Below are 16,402 nucleotides of genomic sequence, written 5' to 3' on the forward strand. Positions count from 1 at the left end.
AAATTTTGGTCTCTCCCTCCACAAAGTTCTCGAGCTTTTTAATGCCAAAATGGCTCAGAATCTCCTGAGGATACTTGGAACAAATTTTCTTGGTTTAAGATCGATTAACTTATTGTTGTATCACTTCCTTAAGACCCCTTTAATAAGTAATTAAGATTTCCGATTGAATTATTGATCAATTAGTGCCAATAATGATGTGCCAAAATGTAGTTAGAGAATATTTATTTTTATATTTTATTTTTAAATTAATAATTAAATATAGAAGGCCAGTAAATGTACCAGTTATACACTAACGGTGAGGGGATTGTCTGTTTGCAGAATGTTTGCGCCAAAGTGTGCTGCCTGTGGCAAAGGAATCACACCAGTCGAGGTAGTGTCTTAATAACTTACATTCTCTTAATAACATTATACCAACTATAAAGAAATAATTTATTTAATACTTTTAACTATAATTAAAAAATAATAACTCCAATAACTTTCTTAATTTTTTTTTTAAATATCCAAAGTATTTAGTTAATTTATTAGAAAATATGAATTGCATGTCTTTTAATTTTTTTTAACTATTAAAAGAAAAAATGTATAACCTGGTTTTTTCCCCTCCGAAAACTATTAATTATTAATTCAAAAGTAGGGACAAAATCATTGGTTCTCGTTTCTGCGAAATTTGAGCTAAAATTCAAACGATTCAGAGTGAGTAATTCAGAATCACTACAGTAAAAAAAGTGGCGCAAAATCGCTTTTCTTTTTTCGTATGAGGATATCGCTCCTCAAAGAAAGCATTGGGGGTATAGACACCAAGAAGTGGTTATCCCTGACTGCTGGCTCTGCCCTGTGGTAAATATCTGAAGGATATTCCAGAAATAAAGGAAAGGTGTTCCTAGACTTTCTGGAATCTAAATTCAGTAAGATACAAACTATTCCCTCCTCATTTGTACACGATCAAAAATGAAATCCAAGGTTTTTAGTTCATGTAGAAGATGTTTTCATCAATAAGTCTGAAATCTCCTTGGCCATTTTGTGTTGTATCATGATATCTTTTCAAGGGCTTAATGTTCCAAAGAGAACTACTATCTTCCATGGAATTCTCTACCCTTATTCCAGTAGCGTACCCCTCTCTGAGAAGACTCAAGTGCTCTGAAGAAGTGTGAAAATTGAGGCCTCACTTCATTCTCGGCTGTAGGACAAATCTCCACCATACTGCCTCTGAGGGTCCAGTCCTTGAGGAGATATATCTCCTCGCATTTTCTTCCTCACTCTCATTGCGTTTTAATGTAACCCTAGTAGTAAACAATTTCCTCTCTACAATCTTTACAATGCCCCTACCACTAATCATATTGAAGAGTCCCATCTATCGATAAACACGTCCACAAACATTCATATATTACATTTAACTTAATGGTCTCTATGTTGCAGGGAACCGAGGAGACTGTTAGAGTAGTATCTATGGACAAAGATTTCCATGTTGATTGTTATATCTGCGAGGTAATCGATTTGATATTCTTATTGTTACGATTAATATTCTTTATTAAATAATCCTATTAATCAATTGTGGAATAATAAATATAAAAAAATGTGCATCATCTTAAAAGAATCTATTCTCATTTTTGGTAGCTTCATCTAGTTTTAATCCAATATCTTAATCAAGAGACATTGGAAAATAAAGGAGTCACTGACTTGAAAATAATAAGATTTGAGAAGTCCATGAGGCGAGGCCAATCTTAGTGAACCCAGCTAGAGACCGGTTTCGGATTTTCATCTAACATAAAAGATTGGTTATTCAGTCTGGTGTAGAGAATTTGTTAAAAACCGTAAAAAACTTGTCGTAATTGAATGTAGAATGCAGCATGAACGAAGATACGAGTAACAATAGACCAGCATATCGTCAGACAGCTGAAAAGTTTTTTCTTTTTGAGCTAACTAAATAATTATTATAAAGAAAACCTGTTTTTCAGTTCTGATGGGCTGATACTCACAACTCGATTATTTAATTTTATTTTTTAAATGTTTTATGCCATGGATATTGTACAGATGTTAGAATTATACACTACAGCTATCAGCTAAAGAAAAGAACCTAACTTCTAACCCCAAAGCTTTAAAAAAGTTGCCTGAATAAATCTTCCAAATAGCAAAAGAATAACAGATTAAAGCTGATCGATAGACCGTTGATTATGGATTGATTTTCAAAAAAATGTATGAAAAAGTGTGCGGCTGAATAACACTTGACTAAGACTTTCTTAACTTCCAAGCTAGCACCGTACACTAAGAAAACCTTAGTTAGCACCTAAACCAAATCTCAAATTTGAAATTTAAGCGAATTTTAGTTTTGCTGACAAGCATACCAATTTGTGAAAACCACTGTTTCGCTCCCTGGGGCCCCAAAATTTGATTTAAAAAAAAATTTGCAATATTTGTCTAAACCAGTGGTTCTTAACCTTTTCATAGACGCGGAACACAATTATATGTATATATTTTTCTCGCGGGACACTAACATTAAATCATTTGAAATTCGGTATTTAGCAAGAACTTAAAATTAAATTCAAATTACAAAAAAAGGAACAATTTTTTGTTTTCGTATCTTTCCTAAGTTTCTAAATATCAATACATTTAAAATTGAAGTTTCGCGGAACACTTGGACCATATTCGCGGAACACCGGTTAAGAACCACTGCTTTATATCTTCTAAAATAATGGATCTGTGCACAAAATAATTATAGTTTATAATTGAGAAAAACAAAGTATATAAGAGAACAAAATTCCATATCAATACGCGCTTCACAGTGGGAGATATAGAACGGCCATAAATTTACAGAATTTCATGACCCAAAAAATTTTCAACCCTTTATATCTTCTACATTTATAGATCTGTGCACAAAATAACTATAGTTTATAATTGAGAAAAACAAAGTGTACAAGAGAACAAAATTTCATACGAATACGTGGTTCACAGTGGGAGGTATAGAACGGCCATAATTTTACAGAATTTCATGACCCAAAACATTTTCAACCCTTTATATCTTCTACATTTATAGATCTGTGCACAAAATAACTATAGTTTATAATTGAGAAAAACAAAGTGTACAAGAGAACAAAATTTCATACGAATACGTGGTTCACAGTGGGAGGTATAGAACGGCCATAATTTTACAGAATTTCATGACCCAAAACATTTTCAACCCTTTAAATCTTCTACATTTATAGATCTGTGCACAAAATAACTATAGTTTATAATTGAGAAAAACAAAGTGTATAAGAGAACAAAATTCCATACCAATACGTGGTTCACAGTGGGAGGTATAGAACGGCCATAATTTTACAGAATTTCATGACCCAAAACATTTTCAACCCTTTATATCTTCTACATTTATAGATCTGTGCACAAAATAACTATAGTTTATAATTGAGAAAAAATAAATGTTTAAGAGAACAAAATTTCATACGAATACGTGGTTCTCAGTGGGAGGTATAGAACGGCCATAATTTTACAGAATTTCATGACCCAAAAAATTTTCAACCCTTTATATATTCTACCTTTTTAGATCTGTGCACCAAATAACTATGGTTTATAATTGAGAAAAACAAAGTGTACAAGAGAACAAAATTCCATACCAATACGTGGTTCACAGTGGGAGGTATAGAACGGCCATAATTTTACAGAATTTCATGACCCAAAACATTTTCAACCCTTTATATCTTCTACATTTATAGATCTGTGCACAAAATAACTATAGTTTATAATTGAGAAAAACAAAGTGTACAAGAGAACAAAATTTCACACGAATACGTGGTTCTCAGTGGGAGGTATAGAACGGCCATAATTTTACAGAATTTCATGACCCAAAAAATTTTCAACCCTTTATATCTTCTACCTTTTTAGATCTGTGCACCAAATAACTATAGTTTATAATTGAGAAAAACAAAGTGTACAAGAGAACAAAATTTCATACGAATACGTGGTTCACAATGGGAGGTATAGAACGGCCATATTTTTACAGAATTTCATGACCCAAAAAATTTTCAACCCTTTATATCTTCTACCTTTTTAGATCTGTGCACCAAATAACTATAGTTTATAATTGAGAAAAACAAAGTGTACAAGAGAACAAAATTTCATACGAATACGTGGTTCTCAGTGGGAGGTATAGAACGGCCATAATTTTACAGAATTTCATGACCCAAAAAATTTTCAACCCTTTATATCTTCTACCTTTTTAGATCTGTGCACCAAATAACTATAGTTTATAATTGAGAAAAACAAAGTGTACAAGAGAACAAAATTCCATACCAATACGTGGTTCACGGTGGGAGGTATAGAACGGCCATAATTTTACAGAATTTCATGACCCAAAAAATTTTCAACCCATTATATCTTCTACCTTTTTAGATCTGTGCACCAAATAACTATAGTTTATAATTGAGAAAAACAAAGTGTACAAGAGAACAAAATTTCATACGAATACGTGGTTCTCAGTGGGAGGTATAGAACGGCCATAATTTTACAGAATTTCATGACCCAAAAAATTTTCAACCCTTTATATCTTCTACCTTTTTAGATCTATGCACCAAATAACTATAGTTTATAATTGAGAAAAACAAAGTGTACAAGAGAACAAAATTTCACACGAATACGTGGTTCTCAGTGGGAGGTATAGAACGGCCATAATTTTACAGAATTTCATGACCCAAAAAATTTTCAACCCTTTATATCTTCTACCTTTTTAGATCTGTGCACCAAATAACTATAGTTTATAATTGAGAAAAACAAAGTGTACAAGAGAACAAAATTTCATACGAATACGTGGTTCACAATGGGAGGTATAGAACGGCCATATTTTTACACAATTTCATGAACCAAAAAATTTTCAACCCTTTATATCTTCTACATTTATAGATCTGTGCACAAAATAACTATAGTTTTTAATTGAGAAAAACAAAGTGTACAAGAGAACAAAATTTCATACGAATACGTGGTTCACAGTGAGAGGTAGAGAACGGCCATAATTTTACAGAATTTCATGACCCAAAAAATTTTCCTTTATATCTTCTACCTTTTTAGATCTGTGCACCAAAAAACTATAGTTTATAATTGAGAAAAACAAAGTGTACAAGAGATCAAAATTCCATACCAATACGTGGTTCTCAGTGGGAGGTATAGAACGGCTATAATTTTACAGAATTTCATGACCCAAAAAATTTTCAACCCTTTATATCTTCTACCTTTTTAGATCTGTGCACCAAATAACTATAGTTTATAATTGAGAAAAACAAAGTATACAAAAGAACAAAATTCCATACCAATACGTGGTTCACGGTGGGAGGTATAGAACGGCCATAATTTTACAGAATTTCATGACCCAAAAAATTTTCAACCCTTTATATCTTCTACCTTTTTAGATCTGTGCACCAAATAACTATAGTTTTTAATTGAGAAAAACAAAGTGTACAAGAGAACAAAATTTCATACGAATACGTGGTTCACAGTGAGAGGTAGAGAACGGCCATAATTTTACAGAATTTCATGACCCAAAAAATTTTCAACCCTTTATATCTTCTACCTTTTTAGATCTGTGCACCAAAAAACTATAGTTTATAATTGAGAAAAACAAAGTGTACAAGAGATCAAAATTCCATACCAATACGTGGTTCTCAGTGGGAGGTATAGAACGGCTATAATTTTACAGAATTTCATGACCCAAAAAATTTTCAACCCTTTATATCTTCTACCTTTTTAGATCTGTGCACCAAATAACTATAGTTTATAATTGAGAAAAACAAAGTGTACAAGAGAACAAAATTCCATACCAATACGTGGTTCACGGTGGGAGGTATAGAACGGCCATAATTTTACAGAATTTCATGACCCAAAAAATTTTCAACCCTTTATATCTTCTACCTTTTTAGATCTGTGCACCAAATAACTATAGTTTATAATTGAGAAAAACAAAGTGTACACGAGAACAAAATTTCATACGAATACGTGGTTCTCAGTGGGAGGTATAGAACGGCCATAATTTTACAGAATTTCATGACCCAAAAAATTTTCAACCCTTTATATCTTCTACCTTTTTAGATCTATGCACCAAATAACTATAGTTTATAATTGAGAAAAACAAAGTGTATAAGAGAACAAAATTCCATACCAATACGTGGTTCACGGTGGGAGGTATAGAACGGCCATAATTTTACAGAATTTCATGACCCAAAAAATTTTCAACCCTTTATATCTTCTACCTTTTTAGATCTGTGCACCAAATAACTATAGTTTATAATTGAGAAAAACAAAGTGTACAAGAGAACAAAATTTCATACGAATACGTGGTTCTCAGTGGGAGGTATAGAACGGCCATAATTTTACAGAATTTCATGACCCAAAAAATTTTCAACCCTTTATATCTTCTACCTTTTTAGATCTATGCACCAAATAACTATAGTTTATAATTGAGAAAAACAAAGTGTACAAGAGAACAAAATTCCATACCAATACGTGGTTCACAGTGGGAGGTATAGAACGGCCATAATTTTACAGAATTTCATGACCCAAAAAATTTTCAACCCTTTATATCTTCTACATTTATAGATCTGTGCACAAAATAACTATAGTTTATAATTGAGAAAAACAAAGTGTACAAGAGAACAAGATTTCATACGAATACGTGGTTCACAGTGGGAGGTATAGAACGGCCATAATTTTACAGAATTGCATGACCCAAAACATTTTCAACCCTTTATATCTTCTACATTTATAGATCTGTGCACAAAATAACTATAGTTCATAATTGAGAAAAACAAAGTGTATAAGAGAACAAAATTCCATACCAATACGTGGTTCACAGTGGGAGGTATAGAACGGCCATAATTTTACAGAATTTCATGACCCAAAACATTTTCAACCCTTTATATCTTCTACATTTATAGATCTGTGCACAAAATAACTATAGTTTATAATTGAGAAAAACAAAGTGTACATGAGAACAAAATTTCACACGAATACGTGGTTCTCAGTGGGAGGTATAGAACGGCCATAATTTTACAGAATTTCATGACTCAAAAAATTTTCAACCCTTTATATCTTCTACCTTTTTAGATCTGTGCACCAAATAACTATGGTTTATAATTGAGAAAAACAAAGTGTACAAGAGAACAAAATTCCATACCAATACGTGGTTCACAGTGGGAGGTATAGAACGGCCATAATTTTACAGAATTTCATGACTCAAAAAATTTTCAACCCTTTATATCTACTACCTTTTTAGATCTGTGCACCAAATAACTATAGTTTATAATTGAGAAAAACTAAGTGTACAAGAGAACAAAATTTCATACGAATACGTGGTTCACAATGGGAGGTATAGAACGGCCATATTTTTACACAATTTCATGACCCAAAAAATTTTCAACCCTTTATATCTTCTACATTTATAGATCTGTGCACAAAATAACTATAGTTTTTAATTGAGAAAAACAAAGTGTACAAGAGAACAAAATTTCATACGAATACGTGGTTCACAGTGAGAGGTAGGGAACGGCCATAATTTTACAGAATTTCATGCCCCAAAAAATTTTCAACCCTTTATATCTTCTACCTTTTTAGATCTGTGCACCAAAAAACTATAGTTTATAATTGAGAAAAACAAAGTGTACAAGAGAACAAAATTTCATACGAATACGTGGTTCACAGTGAGAGGTAGAGAACGGCCATAATTTTACAGAATTTCATGACCCAAAAAATTTTCAACCCTTTATATCTTCTACCTTTTTAGATCTGTGCACCAAAAAACTATAGTTTATAATTGAGAAAAACAAAGTGTACAAGAGATCAAAATTCCATACCAATACGTGGTTCTCAGTGGGAGGTATAGAACGGCTATAATTTTACAGAATTTCATGACCCAAAAAATTTTCAACCCTTTATATCTTCTACATTTATAGATCTGTGCACAAAATAACTATAGTTTATAATTGAGAAAAACAAAGTGTACAAGAGAACAAGATTTCATACGAATACGTGGTTCACAGTGGGAGGTATAGAACGGCCATAATTTTACAGAATTTCATGACCCAAAACATTTTCAACCCTTTATATCTTCTACATTTATAGATCTGTGCACAAAATAACTATAGTTCATAATTGAGAAAAACAAAGTGTATAAGAGAACAAAATTCCATACCAATACGTGGTTCACAGTGGGAGGTATAGAACGGCCATAATTTTACAGAATTTCATGACCCAAAAAATTTTCAACCCTTTATATCTTCTACCTTTTTAGATCTATGCACCAAATAACTATAGTTTATAATTGAGAAAAACAAAGTGTATAAGAGAACAAAATTCCATACCAATACGTGGTTCACGGTGGGAGGTATAGAACGGCCATAATTTTACAGAATTTCATGACCCAAATCATTTTCAACCCTTTATATCTTCTACATTTATAGATCTGTGCACCAAATAACTATAGTTTATAATTGAGAAAAACAAAGTGTACAAGAGAACAAAATTTCATACGTATACGTAGTTCTCAGTGGGAGGTATAGAACGGCCATATTTTTACACAATTTCATGACCCAAAAAATTTTCAACCCTTTATATCTTCTACATTTATAGATCTGTGCACAAAATAACTATAGTTTTTAATTGAGAAAAACAAAGTGTACAAGAGAACAAAATTTCATACGAATACGTGGTTCACAGTGAGAGGTAGAGAACGGCCATAATTTTACAGAATTTCATGACCCAAAAAATTTTCAACCCTTTATATCTTCTACCTTTTTAGATCTGTGCACCAAAAAACTATAGTTTATAATTGAGAAAAACAAAGTGTACAAGAGAACAAAATTCCATACCAATACGTGGTTCTCAGTTGGAGGTATAGAACGGCTATAATTTTACAGAATTTCATGACCCAAAAAATTTTCAACCCTTTATATCTTCTACCTTTTTAGATCTGTGCACCAAATAACTATAGTTTATAATTGAGAAAAACAAAGTGTACAAGAGAACAAAATTCCATACCAATACGTGGTTCACGGTGGGAGGTATAGAACGGCCATAATTTTACAGAATTTCATGACCCAAAAAATTTTCAACCCTTTATATCTTCTACCTTTTTAGATCTGTGCACCAAATAACTATAGTTTATAATTGAGAAAAACAAAGTGTACAAGAGAACAAAATTTCATACGAATACGTGGTTCTCAGTGGGAGGTATAGAACGGCCATAATTTTACAGAATTTCATGACCCAAAAAATTTTCAACCCTTTATATCTTCTACCTTTTTAGATCTATGCACCAAATAACTATAGTTTATAATTGAGAAAAACAAAGTGTACAAGAGAACAAAATTCCATACGAATACGTGGTTCACAGTGGGAGGTATAGAACGGCCATAATTTTACAGAATTTCATGACCCAAAAAATTTTCAACCCTTTATATCTTCTACCTTTTTAGATCTGTGCACCAAATAACTATAGTTTATAATTGAGAAAAACAAAGTGTAGAAGAGAACAAAATTTCATACGAATACGTGGTTCTCAGTGGGAGGTATAGAACGGCCATAATATTACAGAATTTCATGACCCAAAAAATTTTCAACCCTTTATATCTTCTACCTTTTTAGATCTGTGCACCAAATAACTACAGTTTATAATTGAGAAAAACAAAGTGTATAAGAGAACGAAATTCCATACCAATACGTGGTTCACAGTGGGAGGTATAGAACGGCCATAATTTTACAGAATTTCATGACCCAAAACATTTTCAACCCTTTATATCTTTTACCTTTATAGATCTGTGCACCAAATAACTATAGTTTATAATTGAGAAAAACAAAGTGTACAAGAGAACAAAATTTCATTCGAATACGTGGTTCACAGTGGGAGGTATAGAACGGCCATAATTTTACAGAATTTCATGACCTAAAAAATTTTCAACTCTTTATATCTTCTACCTTTTTAGATCTGTGCACCAAATAACTATAGTTTATAATTGAGAAAAACAAAGTGTACAAGAGAACAAAATTCCATACCAATACGTGGTTCTCAGTGGGAGGTATAGAACGGCTATAATTTTACAGAATTTCATGACCCAAAAAATTTTCAACCCTTTATATCTTCTACCTTTTTAGATCTGTGCACCAAATAACTATAGTTTATAATTGAGAAAAACAAAGTGTACAAGAGAACTAAATTCCATATCAATACGTGGTTCACCGTGGGAGGTATACAACGGCCATAATTTTACAGAATTTCATGACCCAAAAAATTTTCAACTCTTTATATCAGTGGGTCTTAACCTTTTCATAGACGCGGAACACAATTATATGTATATATTTTTCTCGCGGATCACTAACATTAAATAATTTGAAATTCGGTATTTAGCAAGAACTTAAAATTAAATTCAAATTAATAAAAAAAGGAACAATTTTTTATTTTCGTATCTTCCCTAAGTTTCTAAATTTCAATACATTTAAAATTGAAATTTCGTGGAACACTTGGACCATATTCGCGGAACACCGGTTAAGAACCACTGGTCTAAACCATGGCTAGAAAAAGTGAAAAAGAAAATATAATATTGCAATTTTTATACATTTCTTTATTGATTATTATTTGTTTAAAAAATATCTAACGATTAATCTTTATTGTTTCAGGAATGTGGTATGCAATTGACTGATGAACCAGATAAACGATGTTATCCACTTGATGGGCATTTAATGTGCAGATCATGCCACATCCAGCATCTTAATCTAAAACATCCGTCTCCACAACAACATCATATGTCACCATTGAATACGCTGCAATAGGAAAAACTTCCTTTTTATATTTGATATTTTAATGTAGATTCTAAGTATTTATTATTAATGAATCATCTATGATTTAGTAATTCTTATAAATGAATAGCCAAAATTTCGGTGAATTTAATGTGTAGAATTCATTCAATTATATACACCTTTTACTAGGTTGTTTTGAATGAATTGTAATGAATAATTCTTATAATAATGAACAAAATAAAAATATTTTTAATTCCCTAAATAGTATGTATAAATATTAAAAAAATAACAGAAATAATGATATACTGGAAGCTCTGTGTTATTCTAGTAAGGACAAATATCTGATTAAAACGCTTGTGTAACAGGAGATATTAGTATAAAACGCTGGATGAGATATTCTATAGTAAAACTATTTCAAAGCCTATGTACTTAAAAATCTAGGATTTGTTTACATTTTATCTAATTAATTGTTAATTCCATAAAAAAAAAAATCTATTTGTAGTTAAATTAATTAAAGAATTGCATTATGAATTTATCAATTACAGAATAAAATTTAATAAATATAAAAGAAACTTTAAAGAAGAAAACAATCACGTGGTTTTCTCTTTCTGCAAACGCCAGAAAATTTTCTGCAAACTTTTCCATTTTACTTTGGTTTACCATTATAGGTTCACTGAAATAATAAAGGGACTCTACTTTCTGAGGAGTGTGATTTCACAGAATACCTCAGAAAATAATATATATGTATCAATTCTTATGGAATGAATATGAAAAGCTATCTATCTTTTTTACCCAACTTGGAGGATGAGAGCAAAAAAGAAATCTAGAGATTCGTCACTTCCGATCAAGCGATTTTCTTTTAAAATTTTTTAGCTTTCTTACTTTAATTTCTTGCAAGGCGCCACGGTAGCCGAGCAGGTTAAGAGGCGAGACCTGCAAAGCTAATACGTATTGTGGTACTGGGTTCGATTCCCGGTCTTGGTCTTGGATTTTAATTAATGGTTAATATGAGAAATTTACAGTAAAGTATGTTTGCTAGCCGCCTCCGTCCACCACAACTAATTGGTAGTTGGAGGTAAAGCTCGCCTGAAAAAATAGGCAATTACTTTACTTTACTTTAATTTCTTGCCAATATTGCCCAGATTCAGACAACTACCAAATAAATTCATAAGAATGGCGCATTTTTAAGGAAAGTAAAAAATATAATCCTCAGAATTACCCAGAAATGAATTTTCTTCTGGAAAAATATTTCTAACAAATATTTCATTTAAGTTTTAAAAGATCCGAGAAATTAGCGGAAAGGAAAGCTATAAAATTATTTTTGGATATTCGCATTTTTGGTTATGCCACTCTGAAAATCGTAAAATTTCAATAACTCATTCAATCCTTGATAATATTATGCGAGTGATATAGTTCTATAAATTGCTGTGAAAATGGCACTTGAAAAGGAATTGTCATCACCCTTCTGTCCTAGAATTCTCCTAAAATGAAGTTTACGGAGAAAACATTTCAAATATATTTTTCAGCGTTACGCTTTTTCGTGCAGTATTTGACGATCAACCCCAATACAACTGTCCAACCGAATAGTTTTAATAATTTACAGATTTACACTACGCAATGAGTGTGATAAGTTAAAGTCGTTAGAACTATTTTATTTCATTTTTCTGTAGAAACCTAAAAAAAATGATTTCAGACGACTAATTGTGTTTAAAAAGCTTATGTTTGGGTTTCAAGTTAGTACCTAAACTTAAATTATCAAATTTGAGAACTATTATCAGTAGTTTTTAGAGTTTCGAGTTATGCTGTACAACACTGTTTAACTGACCGATTGTCTCATTCACACAATTATTTTGTAAAAACCAATTGCTTGGATTCATTGTTCTAGAAATCGTTTACACCCGATGAATATTTGAAATCCAAGAACTATAAGTTTGCAAATCTTTTCTTAAAAAAAAAGAAAAAGAGAGAAACAATCTACAGTTAATTCTGATGAAACTTGCTTTACAAATTGTAGAATTTTTGTCAACTCTCACCCACACCCTCTTGTTCCATTATTCTTTTTCTCTATAATAAAGTTTAAATTAAGGATTTATTTGTATATTGATTATTAGATTTTTAAGGATAAATATAATAATGTATTAATAGATAATGAGTATAATCATCTCAATTGGAAAACAAATAAAGGTCCAAGGTTTAAAAAATAAAGTTATAATAATTAAACTGTAGACTGAACAATATTTACTTGTACTTTTAGTTTTAAAATAAATTGGAATAAAATGTAAGGTACAGAAAATAAATAAAACTATAAAATTACGACGACAAAGTTTTTCTGCGGCCTGTGATTGCGATGTAATTTTTTTTTTGGCTTATACAAAAAAGCAAATGAATAAATTAGTGGTTAATTGTTTGGTTTTGTCTTTATAAAGTAACTCTAATCCTAGAGAAAGATTATATAGGAAATGGGGGTTAGTCTCGTACCACAAGCACTGCAGCGGCCAATAGAGGCGCGAAGTGCTGATCCCTTACAGGTCTAGTAGAAGATCCATTACAAAGTCCAGAGAGTTTACCTAATCAGCGTTAAATTATGTTCTTTAGTAACGCAAGTACCATCCCAACTAGCGATTTCTTTCGCACTCAGATAGGGTTATAAAAGATGTATAAAGCTAGTAGGAAACGGACCCGGTCTGACTAATGTGGTTGCCCTCTTCAGCACAAAAGCTCCGCAAGAGTTGTAGGTTGAGGTGTGCCTTCAAAACAACACCTGGTCCGTATATATGCACTCGCCCTTGCAGGGTCGATGCCCAACGACCACCAACGTAGACCCAAATTTGTGTAGCAACGACTCAATCTAAAAACCCAGCTCTATAAACTAGACTCTACTACTTACTAGTACTTCAGAACGTCAGCTAGGGCCCTCACTTCACGTATTTCGTTCAAACTGGTACATATTTGATCCTAGAGGAACTATAGGTAGCCTCGGTCACTCGGTTCCTCTTTTAAATAAAGAATTAAGAATAAAGAAAGAAAATACTGATTGAAACATGACCTCTTACCGATTGGAATCCCAAATAAAATATATGTTTTTTATCAAAGTTTTATATCATTTGCAATATCTTTAATATTGTACATTGGATACAGTATTATAACCAGAAATAATCATATGGATCATTCCTATAACGATAGACAAATCATAAAAACACATAAGCAAGAGTAAGCAATAACATAATATTCTATTGAAAGTAATAGTAAGTTGAGGCCAAAACCATCGATGAAATAAGCCCTGTCTGAACTCAGAATCACAGCTGTAGGTTCTAATCAGCTACAATTAAGTTCTCGTCAACTGTTCGATGTTTTGGTTCTCTTATTAATAGAATCTGTTGTCCAAACCAACACTTAGTATAGTAGTGATTCAAATGTACATGAACATCACTATATTCTAAAATTTATTTCAGATGACAATGAGAAAAACCAACGTCCGGAAACCATTTGCAGTTAAAGAAACTTTACATAATTATTAAATCAGTTCGCCCATACCTATCTTCTAGAGATTTGGATTATCAACTTTTTGCCGAGTAATATTCTATTAGCAGTTATATTCTGTAAGTTTTATGTTTCATATTTCTTTTTAAGATAGAAATAATTTATTTTCTGATTAGGAATTCGCAGATGAGTTTGTACCGTATTACTTCCCACCATTTCTGTAATTATTTCCGCATAATTATTCAGTTAAACTACCTTCATTTCAAAGCCTTTTGTAAGAATTAATGAATGAGAAACCGCATGTGGTAATTCTTTTTCTTATTACTGATAATATTTTCATTCTCTCGCCAAATTATTGGTTAGTTTTTATAGTTAATTCATCTATATACTGTTAATAACATATTTTGCAGTTACTAAAAACTATAAAGTTATGAAACACTTACCATCTAATACTTGTCTTGAGATGGAATAAAAAAACATTCTTTTCAGTTAAACGACCAGGTATAAAATGTAATTAGTAACTAAAATAACTCAGCCTAATATTCTATGAATAGTATAACATTTAGTTAAATAATAAAAAATCAAATTAAAAATTTACATTTAATGTAACCACAAATAGGTACACTTGGTTTTAAACAACAGCAGCGCCTTTAGTTTGTTGTTTCGCCACGGATTACGTGTATCCTAAATTAGTACCAATTGTTGACGCTAGAAAGCGCGAGCTGCTTGATTGAATGGAGAGCAATAAACTACTAACTTCACTTACTAAATAGTTTATCATCAAAAATACAATCTTCTACAGTTTCAACTTATTTTTTGTTTTCATAGATTTTATATTTTAGCGATATGCCGAACGTTAGACGAGGGAGGCTATCTTGTTTATTCAGCTGGTTGTGCTAGTAACTGAGCTCATAACTTTCGTATCATATTAATAACCAATTCGAGCTATCTCAGAGAAGAAAATTGAAAAAATTCCAAAAATTAAACAAAAATAAATTGAAACTATAGAAAGTTGTATGTTTAAGGAGAAACTCTAGCAAAGGATAGTCTGAGAACAACAAAATTGTACAGTACAAATTTACACAGCAAACAAAAACTTAGATTTGATATCTTACGATTTACCACAACCCTTAAACGAATCTCTTCAGGAAAATATACCACTTTCGGTTTTCCAATTTTCTTTGATTCAGGATCAAATACGATGTATTTTAATATTTCATTTCTGAAGGAACCATACATAGTTCTGAATGTGTACTTTAACGGGATACTTATAAAGGCACTTCCCTAGAATCATTCCAAAAATAAGTTATTCCTGCACGGTTTTTTTAAAAAATATAAGTTATAAATCTTTAGGTTAATCCTTACTTAAGAGCTGGAAAAGTATAAAGAAAATTTCTGTACCAAGTGAGTTCTTGAGAAGTTTAGTTATCTTAAATTACAACAAATCGAGAAATAGAAAAGTTAAAAATCTTCACAACTTGGTGGAGAATGTGAGTGTCTGATGTCCGAGATAAGAGGGCCCAAATTGTTAAGTTACGTTCATCAAGCTCTGCGGAGGCTTTGAATGTTGGAAATGCGTTGTGTTTGTTATCACGCTAAGCATTTTGGGCATCGAAATAAGTCGTAGTGATAGTCTGATAAAAATATTCGAGAATGTTAGTCACCTAAGCTTCTTCCCAGATCATGAAACTTGCTCAGGGATAAGGGAATCCTCTTTATGCCGCTTGTAGGTGAAGGGTTGAGGTACGAGAACGGAGAGCACTCATTCTCAAAAAATAATCGAAACTATGAACGATTTGAGTCTAATGGTGGATTATTACTCAAAAAAGGCTTTTTCCACTATCACGATTTTAACTCAACTCGAGCCTAATTATTTTCTCTAACAAACAAACAAATCTATAATTTATTTGAATCAAAAACAAGGTTTTCTGAAACCTAATGACATATTACGTTTTCCAAAGAAATGTGGCACCTTAATTTGTCGGTACAAGAACAGGATCGATGGGTTCAGCATGACTACAAAAGGATATTTCCATGAATCCCTGACTCCGAATATTTGGCATGATCGTAACACCAATCAATACCCAGTAAAAGAAGGTGATAAGCGTGTGAGTTCATCTTAACGCTAGAGACGACAGATAGTCATGCCATAGAGTTA

The 16,402-nt window shown here is 31.8% G+C and overlaps 1 protein-coding gene across 2 annotated transcripts in view; it reads left to right on the forward strand.

Annotated features, from left to right (window-relative positions):
* Nucleotides 1-13,171, forward strand: part of jub (LIM domain-containing protein jub) — an 81,710-nt gene extending 68,539 nt beyond the window's left edge. The window contains exons 6-8 of one of the 2 annotated variants that reach the window (XM_074130881.1): nucleotides 319-370; nucleotides 1,414-1,482; nucleotides 10,645-13,171. In XM_074130881.1, the coding sequence (XP_073986982.1) occupies nucleotides 319-370; nucleotides 1,414-1,482; nucleotides 10,645-10,797 (274 nt within the window). In that variant the 3' untranslated portion in view covers nucleotides 10,798-13,171. The remainder of the gene's footprint in view (nucleotides 1-318; nucleotides 371-1,413; nucleotides 1,483-10,644) is intronic. The other variant, XM_074130882.1, reaches the window with a different exon arrangement.
* Nucleotides 13,172-16,402: the final 3,231 nt, after the last annotated feature.

This window comes from Rhodnius prolixus, unplaced genomic scaffold (genome assembly GCF_049639745.1).
Source record: "Rhodnius prolixus isolate KJV_2025 unplaced genomic scaffold, Rpr scaffold_4, whole genome shotgun sequence".
NCBI lineage: Eukaryota > Metazoa > Arthropoda > Insecta > Hemiptera > Reduviidae > Rhodnius > Rhodnius prolixus.